Raw genomic sequence first — 22,704 nt, 5'->3', positions numbered from 1 at the left:
TCAGAGAGGACCCAAAGGGACATGGTGGCTACCTCCATCCTCCTGCTATGTTCTCCCTAGGGGCTGACAGAGGGACGTTGTTTTATGCACGTCAGCCCCCATTTTGCAGGCGCTGTATGGCCTACGGTCACATATTCGCCTCGTGCAGTACAAGAAAATGCAGATTTTGTGCATCTGAGGATCACGAGGCGAGGGATTGTGACAAGCCTAAGCCGTGCCATGGGTGTGGCTCGTCAGCACACCTGTGGCGGGGGTGCCCGGCCCGTCAGAGGTCATATGCGTCTGCGGCTGGGGGGGAGCAGGAGCGGGGGATGGGGGAAGAAGAGGAGGGGAAGGAAGCACGCCTCATGACAAGAGTACAGGTCCAGAGGGGAAGGTCACAAGGAAGGAGGAGGAGCAAGAAGTGGCGGATGGAAGAGAGAAGGAAACGGAAGGCACGGGAGTAGGAGAACCAGGAAAAGCAGCGGAAGAAGGCAACCGAGTGGAGGAGCATGTGAGAGAAGAAAGCGAGGGAGGAGTGGTGGAGAAGGATACGGTGGAAGAGCAAGTGGACTGGGGGGAAAGTGCCCTGGTGGAAGAGATGAGGGGTATGGTGGAGGAGCTGGCGGGGGGGGGGGGGGGGGTATCTCTCCACTGCCACCATCACCAAATAAGAGAATGAAGAGGAGGGTGCGATTGGCCGACAGTGAGAGGGAGGGGATGGCCAAGAGAGTGATGGGGGTGGGAGAAACCTCTGGGTTGCTGCTGGTTTCCCCAGGCCCTCAACTCCTGTTGGGTGGGGACACACCTAACAAGACTCAGGACTGGGTACAGGAGGAGGTGGGGAGTTTTTTGTTTGGGGACTCAGCCTCCCCGATTTTTTTCCCAAACCAGCTGCAACACTGGGGAGGGGGAGGATTGTGGGGGTAGACCCAGGGCACCCTGGAGCCAAACACTATTCCTGCATCCTGGGATGGTGTGATGGAGGAAGAGGGGGGGATGCCGGGATTACGGATGGTGTTCTCACCGGTAGATATGGAGTAGGGGAGCATCAGGTGAGTCTCCTGTTTTTTTTTTGTTTTTTTTTCTGTCTGGGTTTAGAATTTGAGTGTATTACATGTTTTTATTTTTTCATGGAGTCTAATTTTACTTTTGTTAGTTTAAATGTAAGGGGTTTAAGGGATTTTGTTAAGAGGAGGGCGGTTTTTAGTTATTTGGAGGGTGTGGGGTTTGATTTTTGTTTTTTACAGAAGGTTCACCTGAGGGATGGAGGGGATGTTAGTAGGTTTAAGAGGGAGTGGGACAAGGGGGAGTCGGTTTGGGGTGTTGGGGGGGGTGCACTCATCGGGGGTAGGGATTTTGTGTGGGCACGGGGAGGTAAAAGTGGAGGATTCTTTTGTGGTGTATGGGCCACAGGTGGTGGCAGACAGGAGGGAGATGGTGGACTGTCTGACGCCCCTGTGTGTCACAAATAGGAAATTAGTGATAGGGGCGGATTTTAATACAGATTTAGGAATAGGGGGGGATAGCAGTGCAGGCGCCATTTCCGGGCTAATGGCTTGCCATGGTCTGGTAGATGGTGGTCTGCACACTACTCCGAAAATGGACGGTCCTACATGGCGCAACTCCAGGGGGGTTGAGCGGAGGCTCGACTATATTTTTGTACCCAGGTCTTTGGGTAATTTGTCTGGGCGGCTGTTGCCTGTTTTCTTTTCGGATCACGACGGGGTGCTCCTGCAGGTGGGGTCGCCAGTCTGCCTCTTTGGTAGGGGGTACTGGAAGCTAGATCGGGATGTGCTGGAGGAGCAGGCTTTTGTTGACGGGTTTTATGGTTTCTTTTGGAGGCTTGAGGGCCTCCGGTCCATGTGCGAGGGGGTGTTAGAGTGGTGGGAATTAGTTAAGGTGAGGATTAGGGCTTTTATAATAGGGTATTGCAAGAGGGAAAAAAGGGAGGAGAGGAGGGAGGTGGATCGTATCCAAAGGTTAATTGAACTCGAATACGAAGCAGGCAACCTCGGCGGGTCGTTTGACTGGGAGAGATCCGCAACCCTAAAGGCGCAGCTCAGGGAGTTGCAGGAGCGGAAGGCTCGAGCTTTCCTGGAGCGTGCGCATAGTGGCTTTCTAGAACATAATGAGACTTGTTCTGCTATGTTCTTTAAGTTGGTTAGGGCAAGACAGAGTAGGAAGGTAATGCATGGTGTTAGGGAAGAAAATGGTAGTATAGTTAGAGAACCAGAGGATATGGTCAGGGTGACAACTGATCATTTCCAAGGTTTATTTAAGGAAAGGGAAATAGATGTAGAGCAGGGAAATGTGTTTTTAGAACACTTGTCCAGGCGGTTGCCGGAGGACATTAGAGAAGTGATGGAGGCCCAGATCTCACTAGAAGAGGTTGAGAGCGCTCTTAGGAGGATGGGAAAAGGTAAGGTGCCTGGGATGGATGGGCTGCCGGCTGAGTTTTATCTCAAGTTTTGGGGTATACTTGGACCAGTGGTCCTCAAAGTCTTGAAGGCCATCCTTGAGACGGGGGTCCCGGGGGGGATCAATGGCTGTTGGTGTGCTGTCACTTTTATATAAGAAGGGGGAAGTAACAGACCGTGGCAACTGGCGGCCGTTGACCATGCTGTGTGTAGATTACAAAGGTTTTAGCAGACCGGTTGCGCACAGCCCTTCCCTACATCGTCCATGAGGATCAGACGTGCGGGGTAGAGGGCCGCTCTATTAGATGGAACCTACAGTTAATCAGAGACTCCATCGCTTGAATGAAGATAGAGGACTGCCTTTAATGGTAGCAGCGCTAGATCAGGTGAAAGCCTGATCAGAGTGTTAGGTCGATTAGGATTTAGGGAGAAGTTTATAGGATGGATTCGTACATTATATGTCGGAGCGGGGTGCCGAGTTAGTGTAAATAGTCACTTGGGTGACGTTTTTGATCTCTCGTCTGGGGTCAGGCAGGGGTGCCCACTCTCGGCTCTCCTCTTCGTTCTGTACATGGAGCCTCTGGGGGCTGCCATTAAGGCAGACACAGGGGTGGAAGGCTTGCTGATCCCTGGAAGTGGTGGGCTGCGTGTTAAGATGACGCAGTACGCCGACGACACTTCTTTGCTGTTGTGCAAGGACTCGTGCCTGACAAGGTCCCTTGCCATCTTTGGGGATTTCACCCGAGCGTCGGGAGCAGTTCTGAACCATGCAAAGTCTTCCGTCAAGTTTTTCGGAAGATGGCGCGGTAGAACGGATGTGCCTGGGGGGTTATCTCTCTGTGAGGGGGCCCTGAGGATTCTCGGGGTCCATTTTGAGACCTCCGGCTCAGCGACGCTAAACTGGAACATGCGTATCGCAGTGGTACAGAGGAAGCTAGCAATGTGGAAAGCTAGGTATTTGTCTGTTATGGGCAAAGTCCTGGTCCTAAAGGTGGATGTGTTGCCGTCTTTTTTGTATTTGGCATACATCTACCCATTGCCGGCTTGTCTGAGGAGGCCTCTAGTGAGGCTTGTGTTTCAGTTTATGTGGAGTGGCAGGTGCGAGTGGGTCGCCAGGGCACGCATGATCTGTCCCATCGGGGAGGGAGGTAGGGGGGTACCACATTTCCCCCTCAAGCTGGACACAATTTTTGTTTCTTTCTTGTTAACGGAGCTTGCTCAGCCAGTGATACACCCGTCCGGTTACCTCCTGCGGGTGTTTTTCTCGTATCAGGCGAGAAGCATAATGGTGTGGTCTAACACGGGTCCTCGGGCAGAACAGCTGCCGTGGCACTTTGGTCATGCGGCCAAGTGGCTGCGTGCGCACCCTGAGGTTGAAGTTGCCCGAGTAGGTTTAGATCACAGGCACCTGTACGAGGAGGTCAGAAAGGCAGGGAGTCCGGCGCCTGTAGTGGGCATCTCGGAAGTGGTCTGGGAGGGAGTGCAGGCGCGGGGTCTGGACAACAGGCTCAAGGACCTGAATTGGTTGAGCCTTCATAAGTGTTTGCCGGTACGTTCCATCTTGTACCGGTATAGTTTGGTGCAATCCCCCACCTGTCCAAGATCCTCTTGTGGCAGGGAGGAGACTGTGCGCCATGCCTTTTGGGACTGTGCCTTTGCCGGAGTAGTATGGGCTAGGGCACGGGTGTTGTTAGGTTTGGTAAAGGGGGATTTTGTATTGACGTGGGCCAGGTTAGAGAGGGGTGTAGGGAGAGCGAGAGGGACGGATAGAGACAGGTTTCTGCTCTGGTTTCTCATGAGTCTCTTTAAACGGGGGCTGTGGGAAGCAAGGCAGAACATGGTGAAGACAGGGAGAGATTAGGGGGTGGAAGGGATAGTGAGGAGGGTGGAAGGAGATTTGAGGGGGAGGATGAAGAGGGAGGAGAGGAAGTGGGGGCAGCATGCTGCTCGGGAGAGGTGGAAGGGGGGTTTAGGGCCGGGTGTCATTTAGATTTGTAAGAGGATAGATTAGGGACAGGGAGATAGGGAATGGTATTTTGTAGGGTGACGGGGAGGGAAGATGCTCCCCTGAGGTTTTGTTTGGGGTTTATGTTTAGTTTAATTAGTTTAATTAAAATACCATTATTTGAGTATGTATGTAAATTATGAGTTGTAAAGAATGAATAATGGTATTGAAGATAATAAATATTTTTTTATTTAAAAAAATAAAAAAAAATAGGCTGTAATTAGGTTTCACGTTCCGTTTGTTGTTTTGTATTTTGTTAGTTATTTCATGTGTCACTTTTTCCATTAAAGTCATGAGTAACCACCACGCTGCATTTCGGTCCGACTCTCTTTCTACAAACGAAGAACGCCGTTACACTTAGTAGGACAAGAAAATGGTCCAGTTCACTCAGAGAACATCCCTGGTCATCCCTACTGCCTCTGACCTGGAGGACTCACTAAACATAAATGCTTCGTTTGTAAATTATGTCTGAGTGTTGTAGTGTGCCCTGGCTATCCGCTGGTAAATAATAATTTAAAAAACAAGTTAATTGTGCTGTACGATTTGATTATTATAAGCAATTTGAAATGAGTAATACTTTTACTTTTGATACATAAGTATATTTTGGCAATTACATTTACTTTTCATACGTAAGTATTTTTCTGGGTGACTTTCATTTTACTTGAGATATGTTCTATGAAGGTATCTTTACCATTACTCAAGTATGACAATTGGGTACTTATTCCACCACTGCTCATTTCATTACCTAAACATAATATGAGATGCCTATGTAAAGTATAGTCGTTGATTTTAGTTCAAGTGTTTGTAACATACACACACACACCTGTTATGGGTGAGCTGTCCTGAGCAGTGAGCTTTGCTTTAATTCTTACCTCCTCCACTAGTGCAGAAAACTGGTCAAGCGGCGCGTAGGACAAGTCTCCATATACCAAATGACTTTTCATTGAGTCAGGGGTTAGAGCTGTTTTGCTTCTTTTGACGAAGTAAACACCCTTGTTTTTAACGGTCGCTGGAAACCGGACAGTGAGCAGCAAGTGGCCAGCTGCATTCAGAGACACGACCAGTGTCATTTGGTCGGGTTTGTCCAAGAACTCTTGAATAACTTGCTTGTTGTCATCGGTGGAAATACATTTTTGCCAACGGTCTTGCTTCAGTTTTAGAGTTTTTAACACGTATTTCTCTATGAATTCGAATCTCCTGTCCTCCGCCGGAGAATCTTCCATTCTTGCCCTGTTCTACTATCCTCCTCGGCTTTTCAGCCCACTACCACAGTGACCCGGTGGCGTGAGAGGGTTTGTGTATAAAGTGATTGTGTCCTGGCCTCCATAGTAACGCTGTGTTTGCATTAATGAACCATCCGTTGCTTGGGGAACAAAAGCTACCCCCTGGCTCTGACCCATGTCATTCTTCCAGATAGGTTAACTAGGTAACTAGTCGCGCTTTCTGTTTGTGTGCCGACTTCTCAAGACCGAGGAGAATATTCACTTTAGTCTACATGAGAAGCACTGCAACAGGTGATACACTTTGGTAAAACGTTGTGCGCAAAAGGAAATATTCAGGGTGGCCTACCACCACACCATTTCAAGGAAAACAATTTCAGTCTCAAATCGTAGGCCTTGTATTAGGCTATCCCACATTTTTGCGTATAATGTTGAGCAAGACGCCATAGACGGACCATTTATCTTATCCCAAATACAGAAACATGCAATTGCCAATACCTGCCACAAAGTGGCACCAGTGCAGTACAAACAGCTACCCTAGTCAACCTCATCCAACCACTCCAGTGACCTCTATTTAAGGGTAAGGGCTGGTCCTAACCAATAGCTGACCCTAATAAAGCATGACCTTTTTTGGGAACTTTATTGAGGTTTTACGTTTCTATTTACTTTGACGTATAAAGCACATCAAGCAATCCTATCTCCTTGTGAAAATAGTATGAACATAACATTTTGAAGCTTGAAAGACTGATAAATCTAAAAGCAAATGGGACATAAAAGCATTGGCCATAAACACTAAATATTGCACTACTACTTCATTCATTATACAGTATCTGAGATGTACTTTCTCTGTTCCTGATTAAAAAGATCCAACCACCAATGAACAGTTTGTGTTTTTCCATCTTTCTGTCACGTACAGTAAATATCAGCAATCCTAACATCATGATGATACATATGTCAAATCTGGCAAAGGAAAACAGAAAGTGTTTATTATCATTCAGGGTTCTGATGTGGGGATGAAATAAAGGCATTATCAGCAGCATAATATAAAATATTTGTCTTTGTCCTCTTTTGTCCACTTTCAAAGGGATAAGTGAACTCTGAGTAAACAGCGTAGACCTCCATAGGAGAGAAAGGGGGAGGGAGAGAGAGTGTCTGTGTGTCTGTGTGTGTGTGTCTGCGTAAGTGTGGGTGAGTGTGTCTGAGCGAGTGTGTGTATGTGTTTGTGTGCCGGGAACCCAGTGTATGTGTGTGCCCGGAACCCATCGACCAAGGAGTCTCAGTTCGTCTCCCTCTTTGAAGATTAGCATGACAGACCAAAGGCAACAACCAGACCAACCCAGGGTCCGGCTTTCCATTCCACAATCAAAGAGGGTCTTCGTCACTGATACAAGAGGGCTGTTGTTAACAGCTAGCCGGGTGGCTATCTGTTCGCATGGTTATGTACACTACCACAGATGCCTTTGTGTCTGAGCCACTGTGGGATTATTAATCTTCACAAAATAAACAAATAAAGATGACAGGCATCCACATATAGGATTATTTACTTTTATTTTATTAGTCCCAAAGCACATTAAGCATATAATAACTGATTGATAATAACTGTTGATGTAAATGGGTACACACTGCCATGTTACAACCCTCAGCTAGCTACAAGCCTCAACTAAAAAGCAGTACAGAAAAAACTAAGAGAAGTGAAAATATAGGGGTATGATCCTAAACCTGAGAAAAAACCTATCTCCTAAATCTGTATATTCTGCCCCATCAGACCTGACTTTACCCTGCTACGTTCACCCAATAATGGCATCATATCAAACATAGTAGAGAGGTATAAAAATATATTTATGGCCTCGTTAACATTCTTTGGTTTAGCATCAGATGTTTGGTGGTCCTTCTCTCTATTTCCTTTTCCTTTCTTGCTTTCAGATGTGTGTAAGACCTTTGTTTAGGAAGAGAGTACAATTGAAGTTGATGAGAGAGAGGGAGCAACCTTGATCTTTGCACTGTACCGTATGTAACATAGTTTTGTGGTTATATTATGCCATTATATAATTAAGCAATAAGGCCCAAGGGGGTATAGTATATGGCCAATATAAATTGGCTAATGGCTGTTCTTAAGCACGATGCAACACAGAGTGCCTGGATACAGGCCTTATCCGTGGTATATTGGTCATATACCACAAACCCCTTGGGCCTTATTGCTTAATAATATAAAGGCATAATATAATCGGGTTACCAAAGTAATTAGAGCAGTAAAAATACATGTTTTGTCATACACGTGGTATACGGTCTGACATACCACGGCTGTCAGCCAATCAGCATTCAGGGCAGTTTATAATATACAGTAACGTAACGTACAAGTAAAGAGTAAAGAGTGACATGAGTGACTACAGATTTTAAAACAATTCTACAATTTCCATTTCTTTTGCGAATAAATTAACATCCAAACACAATAATATTACTTATGTTTCAAATTTCTTAGATGTACCAATATATTGACACATTGATTTATTGTGGATATCACACCAACGGTTGGGATTACCATGAATCCTCCCACTAACTAGACCAGTGAGATGAGGAGGAGACCCAGCAGAAGAGGGAGAGAACTCAGACTCATCCCCATGGCTTTGTTACACAGACTCCCCTTGCAGCAGTTGAGGTTCGTCTGGTTGGGCATCTCAGACCAGAGGCATGAGTCACTGGAGGCACAGCCTCCATAAATGGTGACTTTTCCCCCATCAGGAGTGAGCTCTGGCAACATGCAAAACAAAAAAAGACTCTAACACATCTCTGTTGTCAATGTCTCTTTGGAACTCTATAAATGTATTAAAATCATTCAAACGTGTCACGTCTCATGGGGTTTCATGCCAGAGAAAATGAACTCACGTTTATATTTGAAGCAGTGGTCTTCAATTCCAACGCATTGCAAAACTTCATAAGTACCATTCACCCAGGTGTGACATTGTAGTTTATTGGGCTTGTCACTGAGGGCTGCCCGGACCACAGATTAACAACCATGTCATTAAATAACAACCTACGCAAACTAATAAATATCAAGCGTTGCTTTTCTCAAACTAGACCATCAATGGAGAGCTGAGAGCTTGTAAATTTGACAAGATGGGTGTTCTTACCAGGGAGGGTGTTTATGTTGCAGCCTGTCGTGTTGCAGCAAAACGAGGATTGGGAGGCTTGTCTGTATCCGTTGTTCATTGACAGTTCTGTTACTTTATCCATGAAATAACAGTTTTCGGCGACATACGTACAACCCTTAGATACTCTGATGGAATCTGAATTTGATGGAGAGAGGAGAGGAGAGGTTCAAAATCATTCACAATGCAAACTGTAACAATGGTGCAATTGTACATTTGAAATATAAAATATAAACATATTGGGGGAAAAATACTTCAATGTGTAATGAGTCTGAAATGTATTTACAACCCATTATTACAAGAACAGACTCAACTCCATACTTACCTGAAGGATATTCTATGCTTGTTAAGGTGGAACATACTGCTTTCACACAGTTCTTTAATACTGTTGTCCGACATTTTTCATCCTCAGGCTCACAGGTGTAGCAATTGAGCATGTCAGCTAGAAACCAAAGCATCCAAGATTATGAAAAAAAGAAACATGTATATATCAATAGTGGTCGATCGTTAAACAAACAATTAACTAAACTCATCAATTGCGATCGTCATCGTGTTATTATACATCAAATTAAACATAACGGCTGTATGTCAAAATAAGGTGTATGTAAGAACCAATCTACTTGGATTCAGTAAGCTACCTGTGTAGAACAGTGTGAAGGCGCAGGAGATTGTCAGGATGAGCTTCATCGTGGATAGATAGACCGCTATGAGGTACAAATGAACTGAGCTCCTTACAAATACAGCTGTCTTTCAACCGTTTCACATCATTTACTGATCGTTCAGCCTATTCAAACTGCTTCTTATCCACAGAAGTTAATCATTAATTTCCCAAATCCCCCAAATGTATCAGGTACAGTATTGTTATAATGTGACATTTATCTCCATATTTCCAAGGGCTGTAGAGTGGTTGGTTTATCATAGCAGACACAAAGGTCTGCCAAACAAAATATACAACATTTGCTCAACACATTTGCTGCTGACACTGCGTCCTTTTTGTGTGAATGTAACCTTGGCATTCCTTTATGTGCTCACAGTAAGGTCAAACTGGAACAAATCATGCTCACAGTAAGGTCAAACTGGAACAAATCAATGCTCACAGTAAGGTCAAACTGGAACAAATCAATGCTCACAGTAAGGTCAAACTGGAACAAATCAATGCTCACAGTAAGGTCAAACTGGAACAAATCATGCTCACAGTAAGGTCAAACTGGAACAAATCATGCTCACAGTAAGGTCAAACTGGAACAAATCATTGCTCACAGTAAGGTCAAACTGGAACAAATCATGCTCGCAGTAAGGTCAAACTGGAACAAATCATGCTCACAGTAAGGTCAAACTGGAACAAATCATGTTTTTTTATCATTCATATAGAGTCTATTTTCATAATGGTCAATTACTTGATCCACACTGAGTGTACTAAGTGTACAAAACATTAGGAACACCTTCCTAATATTGAGTTGCACCCCTTTTTTCCCTCAGAAAAGCCTAAATTCATTGGATATGGACTCTACAAGGTGTCGAAAGCATTCTACAGGGATGCTGGCCCATGTTGACTCCAATTCTTCCCACTGTTGTGTCAAGTTGGCTGGATGTCCTTTGGGTGGTGGACCATTCTTGATAAACACGGAAAACTATTGAACGTGACTACTACCATACCCCGGTTCAAGAGCACTTCAATATTTTGCCTTGCCCATTCACCCGCTGAATGACACACATACACAATCCATGTCTCAATTTTCTCAAGGCTTAAAAATCCTCCCTTTAAACCTGTCTCCTCCTCTTCATCAAAGTGACATCAGTAAAGGAGCACAGCTTTCCCTGGATTCACCTGGTCAGTCTATGTCAGGGAAAGAGAAGGGGTTTGTAAATGTTTTGTAGACTCAGTGTACAGTTTGCCCAGGACGCTGCTCCAGACTCCAGACAGACACACCTGTGGAGTCAAGCCCGCTCAGGACACACTCCCTCATTCAGGTACGAATAAAACACATTTAATTTTTTTATTTTTATAGTTTATTTATTATTAGGACCTCTCTTAGCCCACCAATGGCTAGTCTTCCGAGAGTACTTTAAAAAGTAGAAATCGTACAGAAAATGTCAAACAAACATAAACACATATTTTGTAATCCCACATTGTTGTTAAATGTACATAACGTGGATTACCCCCATCACTATGGTCCCAGTTCCGACCTGAGTTAAGCGCGTAAATGCAACTCTATTCCCTTTGTATGCACTTCTCTCTATACAGTATGTATTCTGACCTTGAACTTAAGCATGAGAATAGACTTAATTTCCCAATATTTCCACCACTTTTATGCACAAGGAAACCATGAATAAGGTGTAGCGATCCTGCCGGTTCCAAGTGAGAAAAAAACATCTACTTCATTTTTCCCCGAAAGAAGCAATACCTTTCTCTATGCACAGTGATTTGCAACTTGATAAGAACTAGTTAAATGAGTAATCAGTTTGGATAAGGTGTCACGCCTTGGTCTTAGTATTTTGTGTTTTCTTTAATTATTTGGTCAGGCCAGGGTGTGACATGGGTTTATGTTGCTGTATTTCGTATTGGGGTTTTTGTATTATTGGGATTGCGGCTGAGTAGGGGTGTTGTATGGGCTTGGCTGCCTGAGGCGGTTCTCAATCAGAGTCAGGTGATTCTCGTTGTCTCTGATTGGGAACCGTATTTAGGTAGCTTGGTTTCGCTTTGTATTTCGTGGGTGACTGTTCCTGTCTCTGTGTAGTTTCACCAGATAGGCTCGGTCACTTTGGTTTTTCCTTTTTCCTTGTTTTGGAAGAGAAGAGAACGAGCGCCATTCTCCTTGCGGAGATGGTGCTAAATACATCAACACGGTCGGTCCCTGGGATTGGGCTGGCCAACACGATTCGGTTTGCTTGGAAGGAAAAGGAGTTGGAGCCTTTAGGACGGGAATCTTTTGGAAGGATAATATTGATGGGGATTCTAAAGCTGACGGTGAAGGACGTGTTTTGTTTCCAAGGCAACTCGTTGGAGGGAGCATACGACGTGGCACTATATACAGAGGAAAAACACGATGATATCCTGAGAAGGGCAAGAGCAGTGGGAGGTGAGAGGCCGATGTGCCACTACGAAATAACAAGCCTGGCGAAGAATAACTTTAGGGTTGTAACTGTCAACATTTACAACCCTTACGTTAAGGACGAAGAGGTGAGGGCTTTTCTCGGGAGATACATGGATAACGTCTCCTCAGCAAGGCACCTCAAAGACTCCCTTGGGTTTTGGAATGGGAGGAGAGGCTTCCAGGCCCTCCTCAGAGAGGATCCAAAGGGACATGGTGGCTACCTCCATCCTCCTGCTATGTTCTCCCTAGGGGCTGACAGGGGGACGTTGTTTTATGCACGTCAGCCCCCATTTTGCAGGCGCTGTATGGCCTACGGACACATATTCGCCTCGTGCAGCACAAGAAAATGCTGATTTTGTGGATCTGAGGAACACGAGGCGAGGGATTGTGACAAGCCTAAGACGTGCCATGGGTGTGGCTCATCAGCACACCTGTGGCGGGGGTGCCCGGCCCGTCAGAGGTCATATGCGTCTGCGGCTGGGGGGGGAGCAGGAGCGGGGGATGGGGGAAGAAGAGGAGGGGATGGAAGCACGCCTCATGACCAGAGTACAGGACCAGAGGGGAAGGCCACAAGGAAGGAGGAGGAGCAAGAAGCGGCGGATGGAAGAGAGAAGGAAACGGAAGGCACGAGAGTAGGAGAACCAGGTAAAGCAGCGGAAGAAGGCAACCGAGTGGAGGAGCATGAGAGAGAAGAAAGCGAGGGAGGAGTGGTGGAGAAGGAGACGGTGGAAGAGCAAGTGGACTGGGGGGAAAGTGCCCTGGTGGAAGAGATGAGGGGTATGGTGGAGGAGCTGGCGGGGGGGAGGGTGGTATCTCTCCACTGCCGTCATCACCAAAGAAGAGAATGAAGAGGAGGGTGCGATTGGCCGACAGTGAGAGGGAGGGGATGGCCAAGAGAGTGATGGGGGTGGGAGAAACCTCTGGGTTGCTGCTGGTTTCCCCAGGCCCTCAACTCCTGTTGGGTGGGGACACACCTAACAAGACTCAGGACTGGGTAGAGGAGGAGGTGGGGAGTTTTTTGTTTGGGGACTCAGCCTCCCCGATTTTTTTCCAAACCAGCTGCAACACTGGGGAGGGGGAGGATTGTGGGGGTAGACCCAGGGTGCAGGGCACCCCGGAGCCAAACACTATTCCTGCATCCTGGGATGGTGTGATGGAGGAAGAGGAGGGGATGTCGGGATTACGGATGGTGTTCTCACCGGTAGATATGGAGCAGGGGAGCATCGGGTGAGTCTCCTGTTTTTTTTTTTTTTTTTTTTTTTCTGTCTGGGTTTAGAATTTGAGTGTATTACATGTTTTTATTTTTTCATGGGGTCTAATTTTACGTTTGTTAGTTTAAATGTAAGGGGTTTAAGGGATTTTGTTAAGAGGAGGGCGGTTTTTAGTTATTTGGAGGGTGTGGGGTTTGATTTTTGTTTTTTACAGGAGGTTCACCTGAGGGATGGAGGGGATGTTAGTAGGTTTAAGAGGGAGTGGGACAAGGGGGAGTCGGTTTGGGGTGTTGGGGGGTTGCACTCATCGGGGGTAGGGATTTTGTGTGGGCACAGGGAGGTAAAAGTGGAGGATTCTTTTGTGGTAATGCAGGGGAGGGTTATAGGGGTGGATGTCACGATAAGGGATTGTACATTTAGATTAGTGGTGGTGTATGGGCCACAGGTGGTGGCAGACAGGAGGGAGATGGTGGACTGTCTGACGCCCCTGTGTGTCACAAATAGGAAATTAGTGATAGGGGGGGATTTTAATACAGATTTAGGAAGAGGGGGGGATAGCAGTGCGGGCGCCATTGCCAGGCTAATGGCTTGCCATGGTCTGGTAGATGGTGGTCTGCACACTACTCCGAAAATGGATGGTCCTACATGGCGCAACTCCAGGGGGGTTGAGTTAGTGTAAATAGTCACTTGGGTGACGTTTTTGATCTCTCGTCTGGGGTCAGGCAGGGGTGCCCACTCTCGGCTCTCCTCTTCGTTCTGTACATGGAGCCTCTGGGGGCTGCCATTAGGGAAGACACAGGGGTGGAAGGCTTGCTGATCCCTGGAAGTGGTGGGCTGCGTGTTAAGATGACGCAGTATGCCGACGACACTTCTTTGCTGTTGTGCAAGGACTCGTGCCTGACAAGGTCCCTTGCCATCTTTGGGGATTTCACCCGAGCGTCGGGAGCAGTTCTGAACCATGCAAAGTCTTCCGTCAAGTTTTTCGGAAGATGGCGCGGTAGAACGGATGTGCCTGGGGGGTTATCTCTCTGTGAGGGGGCCCTGAGGATTCTCGGGTGTTTTTCCTCCTGCGGGTGTTTTTCTCGTATCAGGCGAGAAGCATAATGGTGTGGTCTAACACGGGTCCTCGGGCGGAACAGCTGCCGTGGCACTTTGGTCATGCGGCCAAGTGGCTGCGTGCGCACCCTGAGGTTGAAGTTGCCCGAGTAGGTTTAGATCACAGGCAACTGTACGAGGAGGTCAGAAAGGCAGGGAGTCCGGCGCCTGTAGTGGGCATCTCGGAAGTGGTCTGGGAGGGAGTGCCGACGCGGGGTCTGGACAACAGGCTCAAGGACCTGAATTGGTTGAGCCTTCATAAGTGTTTGCCGGTACGTTCCATCTTGTACCGGTATAGTTTGGTGCAATCCCCCACCTGTCAAAGATCCTCTTGTGGCAGGGAGGAGACTGTGCGCCATGTCTTTTGGGATTGTGCCTTTGCCGGAGTAGTATGGGCTAGGGCACGGGTGTTGTTAGGTTTGGTAAAGGGGGATTTTGCATTGACGTGGGCCAGGTTAGAGAGGGGTGTAGGGAGAGCGAGAGGGACGGACAGGGACAGGTTTCACGTTCCGTTTGTTATTTTGTATATTACGTTATTTTCATGTATCGTCATTTCATTCATTAAAGAACATGAGTAACCACCACGCTGCATTTCGGTCCGACTCTCTTTCTACGAACGAAGAACGCCGTTACATAAGGGAATTGTAAATATAAATGACACGTGTTTTAGATATAGATGTATTTGACCTTATAATCGCTGAAACCAGCCATATGGCAGCAAACTGAAGCATATCAACATATCCCACAGTAGTTTCTGAAATGCGGACCCATTATGCAGAATTTAAATTGTACGGCCTTTTAACTTGCAAGGATGGGCACTCTTAAATGTCTTAATTGTCTTAATTATAGGCTATCCCCGACTTTCTCTGTTCCCTATTTCTATCATTTTAAATACCACTATTCAACTGACAATTTACTGTTAGTTCCCTTCAGTTTGTATAGTCTACATTATCATTTCATTTAATTAGATTGTTTCATTTACCTTCATTAGCTTCCTCTGTAAACCTCGTCACGGACATGTGGTTGTTGCTGAGGATCATTAGTAACAGTTGATAATGTAAAAAAAGACATGTAACCCTATACTTGACACCCAGAGTCATAACATCTTATGACACAGTCATAACCATGTCATATGTTTACACCTGTTGTGATGTGTGTTATTTTGTGGCTGGTTATAAGCGTGTCAAAACCCACATTTGTTCAGTTTCCTTTCGTTTGAAAGTTTGTTTCTAAAATCCTTTGTTGTTGTTGTAATAAAATCTTTACAGTCGTTTTTTTTCATCACATTTTAAATAATGTGGAAAATGCCCTTAATGACACTGCCATGAAGCATTATGACTATCATAATCATATAAGCCCGATAGGCCTATCACGGACATGCCCTTAAGTCAGCCATCAGTCAAAAAGAGGGCATCTTTATCCTGATCCTGAAATCTTCTCCTGCATTCTTCCCAGTCATCAGCAACAGAGCATTGGGGTAGGTGCATGTCTGACATCAATGTGTACGCAATTACAATGATAATTTAATATGATACATTTCAGTAAATGTTATATAACATAAACAAACTGTTGACACGTAGGCTACGGTATCATGGAATGTTTCGCCTTGTGTGGGAGGTTTTATAGGTTTTGACACTCTTACGCAGGTGTCATAACCAGCCATAAAATAACGCAATTTGTCACAAGTCAAAATATATGTGTCATGACAGGGTTCTAACCATATTATGACAGGTTATGACACGTAATGTCAGCTGGTATGACATATTATGACATGGTTATGACCGTGTTATGACACTGGGTGTCAAGTAAAGTGTTACCAAAAGGACATGTAGGCTAATTAAATCGCTATGGAGCCGAGTGCAGACCAAGCCATAACAGTTTGTGTTATCACACAGTTCCATGGTTAGTGCAGGCAATAGACGAGTCAATAGCCTGCTATTGTACACTATTCTCCCTACTATCATTGCATATACACTAATCTTCCAACATTACCATGGGTTAAAGATTTGAATCTGGCAATTTTCAAAATGAATCAAACCAATGTATTTTTGATTCATCAACATACCCTGAGTGTACAAAACAATAGGAACACCTTCCTAATATTGAGTTGCACCCCCTTTGGCCTCAGAACAGTCTCAATTTGTCTGGGCATGGATTCTACAAGGTGTTGAAAGCAATCCATAAGGATGCTGGCCCATGTTGACTCCAATGCTTCCCACAGTTGTGTCAAGTTGTCTGGATGTCCTTTGAGTGGTGGATCATTATTGGGCTCCCAAGTGGTGCAGCAGTCTAAGGCACTGCATCTCAGTCGTAAAGGCATCACTACAGACCTTGGTTCGATTCCAGGCTGTATCACAACCGGCAGTGATTGGGAGTCCCATAGGGCGGCGCACAATGGCCCAGCGTCATCTGGGTTAGGGTTTGGCCGGGGTAGGCCGTGAGGGGTGGCAGGTAGCCTAGTGGTTAGAGTGTTGGACTAGTAACCGAAAGGTTGAAAGATCAAATCCCCTTAGCTGACAAGGTAAAAATTTGTCGTTCTGCCTCTGAACAAGGCAGTTAACCCACTGTTCCTAGGCTGTCATTGAAAATAAGAATTTGTTCTAAACTGACTTGCCTAGTTAAATGAAGATTCAATAAAATAAGAATACACACTGTTGAGCATTAAAAAATCCAGCAATCTTGACACACTCAAATCAGTGCTCCTGGCACCTACTACCATACCTCATTCAAAGGCACTGAAATATTTTATCTTCCCATTCACCCTCTGAATGACACACATACACAATCGATGTCTCAATTGGCTCAAGTTTTAAAAATCCTTCTGTAACCTGTCTCTTCCCCTTCATCTACACTGACAGGTGACATCAATAAGGGATCCTAGCATTCCCCTGGATTCACCTGGTCAGTCTATGTCATGGAAAGAGCAGGTGTTCCTAATGTTTTATACATTCAGTGTCTTTTGTGCATAAAGGCTCTCCAAACCTGTTTTGTTATGATTCATAATCTACAAGATCAGAGTATTTTTACATTTACCAGTTGGTGTTGAAATGGTAATGATTATGCATATATTTAGATGGCTTTCCCTCATTGATTCCTATTTTCTGAACCCATTCTCTCAATGTACTCTATGTAACGGCGTTCTTCGTTTGTCAAAAGAGAGTCGGACCGAAATGCAGCGTGGTGGTTACTCATGTCTTTAATGAATGAATCGCGGTACATGAAATAACTGATACAAATACAAAACAACAAAACGGAACGTGAAACCTAATTACAGCCTATCTGGTGAAACTACACAGAGACAGGAACAATCACCCACGAAATACAAAACCCAGGCTACCTAAAAACCCAGGCTACCTAAATACGGTTCCCCATCAGAGACAACAAGAATCACCTGACTCTGATTGAGAACCGCCTCAGGCAGCCAAGCCTATACTAGACACACCCCTAATCAACCACAATCCCAATGCCTACAAAAACCCCAATACGACAATACAATAACCCCATGTCACACCCTGGCCTGAACAAATAATTAAAGAAAACACAAAATACTAAGACCAAGGCGTGACACTCTGTCCACAAAATTCTACTTAAAGGCACACCGTAAAGACACCCTGTGCAGAGATCACTCCGCCATTTGCTGTTTGCAAAAAATCAAATAGTTCTCGGAATTTCAGTTAATGTGACATAACAAGCAGTCATTGTGTAGATAATCATTGTACAATCTAAACCGCTATGAAATATATTTTCCATAACCAAAGATATTGCATATTCAGCTGTTTGAAAGTGGTGTACAAAGCCAAAAATAAATTATGCAAAAATGGAACTTCAGAACGGGAAGCATAGAAATAGTACACATAGAACAGATCTACTGCTACTTAGACTTGCTTTCAATGGGAATGAAAGATCTATAACTCACATGTCTATGTGAATTTGGTCAAGTCACCCAAAAAGTTATGGTTTTAACGGAATTGCTTAAGATAAATGTACTGAAAACCCTACTGAATGAAAACTCTGTGAGAAAATATATTGGCCAGCAAGTGGGGTTTTCAGCAGCTGAATTACATTTGTTTACTCAGTGTGCGCAAGGAAACCACACCTGCAAGGCCCGTTATGCACCTTCATAAGGTAAGTCTGAATACCAACTACTGAGAAGTGCGTAGGAAAGGCCTGATTGGGGCCCTATGAGAGAGGAAGGGTGCAACCTTGAGCTTTGTACTATACATTATGTAACATACACTGCAGTGGTATAGTGATAATAAGCATTTATAAAATACAGTGATGTTAAAATCATATCCCACTACAGAGTAGAGTGCCAAATTAAAGATATTAAAACGGCCTACTTTTTACTATTTATTTTAAAAGCCTTATACAAATCATCATCCTTCCTAATTTCTACAAACAAATTAACCTCCAACATTTCCTGATCTTGTGGACACACATCACTCTTAACGGTTGGGAGTACCGTGAATCCTCCCACTAACTAGACCAGTGAGATGAGGAGTCCCAGCAGAAGAGGGAGAGAGCTCAGTCCAATCCCTGTGGCTTTGTTACAGAGACTCCCTTCACAACAGTTGAAGTTAGGCGTAGAGGGGGATGTCTCGGACCAACGGCATACATCAGCAGAGGCACAGCCCAGGTGTCGTCCATCATTACTTCCATCACCAACGGGCACTGGCAACATGAAAAACAAAACAAAAATCATTGAAGCAAATGTTCAATACTTTCCGAGGGATTTCATGCCACTGAAAATGAACTACCTGTATATTTGAAGCAGTGGTCTTCAACTCCAACACATTGTACAACTGTGTTGCAGACTTGATCCCCTTTACTCTTGCAGGTGTAACATTGTAGTTTATTGGGCTTGTCACTGAGAACTGTACCACAGGTGAAAAATAAAAATGTCAGTATCCTGTAAAGCAAGTCCTTAATTAAACCTACATATTTTAAACTAAATATCAAGAACTTGATTGATCAATTATTTGATTACAATCGGTTGGAGTGTTTGACATAATGGCTGTGCTTGTGTTGTCTCTCAGATGTGTAGCCTTATACATGCTTCAGATGTCGTGTCACTGTTCTGTCCTTTATTAAAATAAGATGACTTTATTGGTCCAACCGACATGTGACATCCACTTATAAACAAACCCCTCCGAAAGACAGTGAAAATACACATGTGTTGGAGAGTCGCGGGGGGGCTGCCACAGTGGTGGAGCTTGGATTTGATACCAGCAACCCTCCGGTTGCCAGCCCACTTCCTGCCAACACTCCTAGGTTACCTGCAGCCCTATATCAGTAGTAGTCTCCACTTATCAGGCACTGACAATACATAGGGGAAACGTTTTCCTCATGCAAAAGAGCCATAAACCACACTGTAAACTCACAGTGTGATCTTGCTGAAAACTTTTCTTTCTTCAATGTGTGTTATAAGGAGGTGAGTTTAGTGATCTCTTTATAATGCACATTGTTGAAGAAAATTATCCAATTAAATCACGCTGCCAGGTTATAATGAGGTTCATGGTACGTTTTTCACTATGCACAATGTTAAACTAAGAAAATGTTGCCCGTAGTGTTTCTATGAAATACTGAAACCACGTCACCAGTGTGATTCTGAGAGAATTGAAGAAATGAGAAAGGATGTATGAGCTTACCTGGGAGAGTATTCTTGTTGCAGCCGTCCGTGCTGCAGCAGTACGCGGCGTTGGAGGTGTGTGTGTATCCACCACTGATTGATGTTCTTGTTGTAGCGTCCATGAATACACAGGTTTCCTCTCTCGTGGTGCAATCCTTAGAGACTCTGGTGCCTGACGGGGGGTAAAAGTGACTTTACAGTGACTTTAAAGTGAAAGGGCCCCAGAGTCTCTTCTGTCCGGGGGGGGGTCGGGACCATATTTATGTAATCAGCCTGTAATTTATTGCAGCCATTCATTACAAGAACACAGTCAACTCCAAACCAGACTTACCTAAATCACCAAATACTGTTGTCCTAGTGGAACACACCTCTCCCCCAGAACACAACTCCAACGTTGCTTCGCTGCACTCATCAGACTCGCAAGTGTAGCATTGTAGTGTGTCTGCTACTGAAGAATACACCAGATCACAGGAATAAAGTCACAAAACATCTATATATTGATCAAACGCACTAACTAATAGTTAACAGACTAAACTTGTATACCAACTGCTCCCGTATGTGGAAATAAGGTGAACATATTGACATTTTGGCTCCAATAACAGATTGGAACCAAACAACACCATTTGAAAGGTTACCTGTGTAGAACAGTGTGAAGGTGAAGGAGATTTTCAGGATTAGCTTCATCTTGGATAGCTATGCAGTAAAAAAATAACTGGAAGATGGAAGTGGTTCTGTTCAAGAACTCAATTGCGAGTAGAAGTGAGTGACAAACACGCAGAGTACTGTATGAAATTCAAACGAAAATGTACTCACTTTCTACCATCTATCTTACAGTCCTTAGACCCTACGTCCATGTTAATATATATATTTTTTAACCTTATTTGGACAAAAGGCTATTGATCAGTCGAACTACTACAAATCATTATAATACTATAGGCTTACCCTTGTGAAACTGCTCTCACTGATGTAAACTCCAGGCCTCTCGAGATAAAGGTCCACTTATTGTTAAACAAGCAAGAGAAAGGAAATGTGACTTCCTTGGGCATGAAATCTAGCAGCTCAATCTCTGCACCCTCCTCCTAGCAGTTTTTAAACAACACTCAAAGGTCATACACAGTAAAGGTTACAAAGTCAAAATACATGTATCATAAAATAAAGAACATACAGTACAATTCCTACATCTATCTTCCTATGCAATGCACTCCCATTCCTGAGTTTCAAATAAAACGCATGTAAATAAGCCAGTGTTCAACTATTTGATGAGATTCAATGATCTTTTCATTTAATCTCATATCAGATAGTTGGCAAGTATTGTGACTTAAAGTTTTAAAGGGTGCTGATAGGTTTCTTGTGCGACCAGGCAAGCCCTCTCATAACATGCTTCCTCATTTGTTTTCGAGAGCGCACCATAATGACTCAAATGTTTTGGCATCTTATAGCTTGGATGGTGGCCACATTGATCATGCCCCTGCTCATAAATATCTCAGAATTTGGATAGACGACAAGTTGTCTTTAAAGAAAAGCACATTCAGTCGATGAGTTACCTAAGAAGCAGATAATACAAATGGGCTTCTTGTGTAGAAATACTATTGCTTAATAGTAGAAAGCAGATCCTTCAGTCAAAGTTCCTACCGGTCTTAGACTATGGTGACATCATCTATTGTGGCCAGTGATGGAAAAAGTACCCAGTTGTCATACTTGAATAAAAGTAAAGATAAAACAATGACTCAAGTACAAGTGAAAGTCACCCAGTAAAATACTACTTGAGTAAAAGTCTGAAAATATTTGGCTTTAAATCTACTTAAGTACCAAAAGCAAATGTAATTGCTAAAATATACTTAAGTGTCAAAAGTAAAAGTATAAATCATTTCAAATTATTCCTTGTATTAAACAAACCAGACTGCATGATTTTCTAGTTTTTACATTTACGGATAGCCAGGGGCACAGTCAAACATCATTTACAAACCAAGCATTTGTGTTTAGTGAGTCCGCCAGATCAGAGGCAGTAGGGATGACCAGGGATATTATCTTGATAAGTGCGTGAATTCGACCATTTTGGCAGTCTGTTTGTTTTTCTATGTTGGTTTTTGAGTTTGGCCTGGTATGGTTCTCAATCAGAGGCAACTGTCAATCGTTGTCCCTGATTGAGAATCATACTTAGGTAGCTTGGGTTTCACTTTTGAGTTGTGGGTGTTTGTCTTCCGTGTCAGTGTTTGTCGCCACACGGGACTGTTTGGTTCATTTCACGTTTATTGTTTTGTATTTCGTAGTGTTCAGTTTATGTATTAAAATAAACATTATGGACACTTACCACGCTGCAGATTGGTCCTCCAATCCTTCTCGCTACTCCTCCTCAGAAGAGGAGGACGAGGTTCGTTACAAGTACAGATACCCCCCAAAAATGACTTAAGTAGTACTTTAAAGTATTGCTACTTAATTAAGTACTTTACACCACTGATGGTGGAGTCAAATGTTTTTGACTTTGTTTGGGAAGTAGGGCAGTTCAGGGCAGTTCAGGGCAGTTCAGACTGCTGATTGATGACCTTATTAATGATGAATGTTTGTTTTCTATGATCTCTATTTTCTATGTTCTGTTTGGCATTTTGTGTTTGATGTGTATAGTTTTGTAATTACAGGGCACATCTGTGAATTTTTTTTATCTTGATCTCAGCATAACTCCCTGTCCTTCTGGAGGGTTCTCCCATCACCACAGAGGAGCTATAGACCTCTGTCAGAGTGACCGTCAGGTTCTTATTCAACCTCCCTGACCAAGACCGTTCTCCCCATGATTGCTCATTTTGGCCTGGGGTTCAGCTTCAGGAAGAGTCTTGGTGGTTCCAAACTTCTTCCATTTATGAATGATGGAGGCCACTGTGTTCTTGGGGACCTTCAAAGCTGCAGAAA

The 22,704-nt window shown here is 44.3% G+C and overlaps 3 protein-coding genes across 9 annotated transcripts in view; all 3 read right to left on the bottom strand.

The window, feature by feature from the left end:
• The window catches only part of LOC118357394 (dynein axonemal heavy chain 9), a 130,416-nt gene extending 124,723 nt beyond the window's left edge, over nucleotides 1-5,693 (bottom strand). The window contains exon 1 of the mRNA XM_052478153.1: nucleotides 5,277-5,693. Within this exon, the coding sequence (XP_052334113.1) occupies nucleotides 5,277-5,627 (351 nt within the window). The 5' untranslated portion in view covers nucleotides 5,628-5,693. The remainder of the gene's footprint in view (nucleotides 1-5,276) is intronic.
• Nucleotides 5,694-7,155: 1,462 nt separating this feature from the next.
• LOC118402645 (urokinase plasminogen activator surface receptor-like) lies at nucleotides 7,156-9,573 on the bottom strand. The gene is made up of 5 exons (XM_035800817.2): nucleotides 9,409-9,573; nucleotides 9,096-9,212; nucleotides 8,753-8,908; nucleotides 8,508-8,612; nucleotides 7,156-8,372 (listed from the first exon to the last, which is right to left on the bottom strand). Exons 1-5 carry the CDS (start codon nucleotides 9,455-9,457, stop codon nucleotides 8,182-8,184), a joined length of 618 nt encoding a protein of 205 aa, XP_035656710.1. The 5' UTR covers nucleotides 9,458-9,573; the 3' UTR covers nucleotides 7,156-8,181.
• Nucleotides 9,574-17,349: 7,776 nt separating this feature from the next.
• Nucleotides 17,350-20,866, bottom strand: LOC118402644 (urokinase plasminogen activator surface receptor-like). Of its 7 annotated transcripts, none has more exons than XM_035800810.2 (6): nucleotides 20,743-20,866; nucleotides 20,436-20,512; nucleotides 20,132-20,248; nucleotides 19,820-19,972; nucleotides 18,929-19,045; nucleotides 17,350-18,842 (listed from the first exon to the last, which is right to left on the bottom strand). In XM_035800810.2, exons 2-6 carry the CDS (start codon nucleotides 20,482-20,484, stop codon nucleotides 18,652-18,654), a joined length of 627 nt encoding a protein of 208 aa, XP_035656703.1. In that variant the 5' UTR covers nucleotides 20,485-20,512; nucleotides 20,743-20,866; the 3' UTR covers nucleotides 17,350-18,651. The 7 variants fall into 7 exon arrangements, 6 of the variants coding, with proteins under 6 accessions (XP_035656703.1, XP_035656706.1, XP_035656705.1 ...); XM_035800813.2 differs by having other exon boundaries at nucleotides 20,132-20,245; XM_035800812.2 differs by having other exon boundaries at nucleotides 20,436-20,493; nucleotides 20,743-20,847.
• Nucleotides 20,867-22,704: the final 1,838 nt, after the last annotated feature.

The sequence above is a fragment of the Oncorhynchus keta genome, chromosome 24 (assembly GCF_023373465.1).
Source record: "Oncorhynchus keta strain PuntledgeMale-10-30-2019 chromosome 24, Oket_V2, whole genome shotgun sequence".
Lineage (NCBI taxonomy): Eukaryota > Metazoa > Chordata > Actinopteri > Salmoniformes > Salmonidae > Oncorhynchus > Oncorhynchus keta.
The sequence above is the reverse complement of the archived record's forward strand: the minus strand, read 5'-3'. Positions and strand labels throughout refer to the sequence as shown.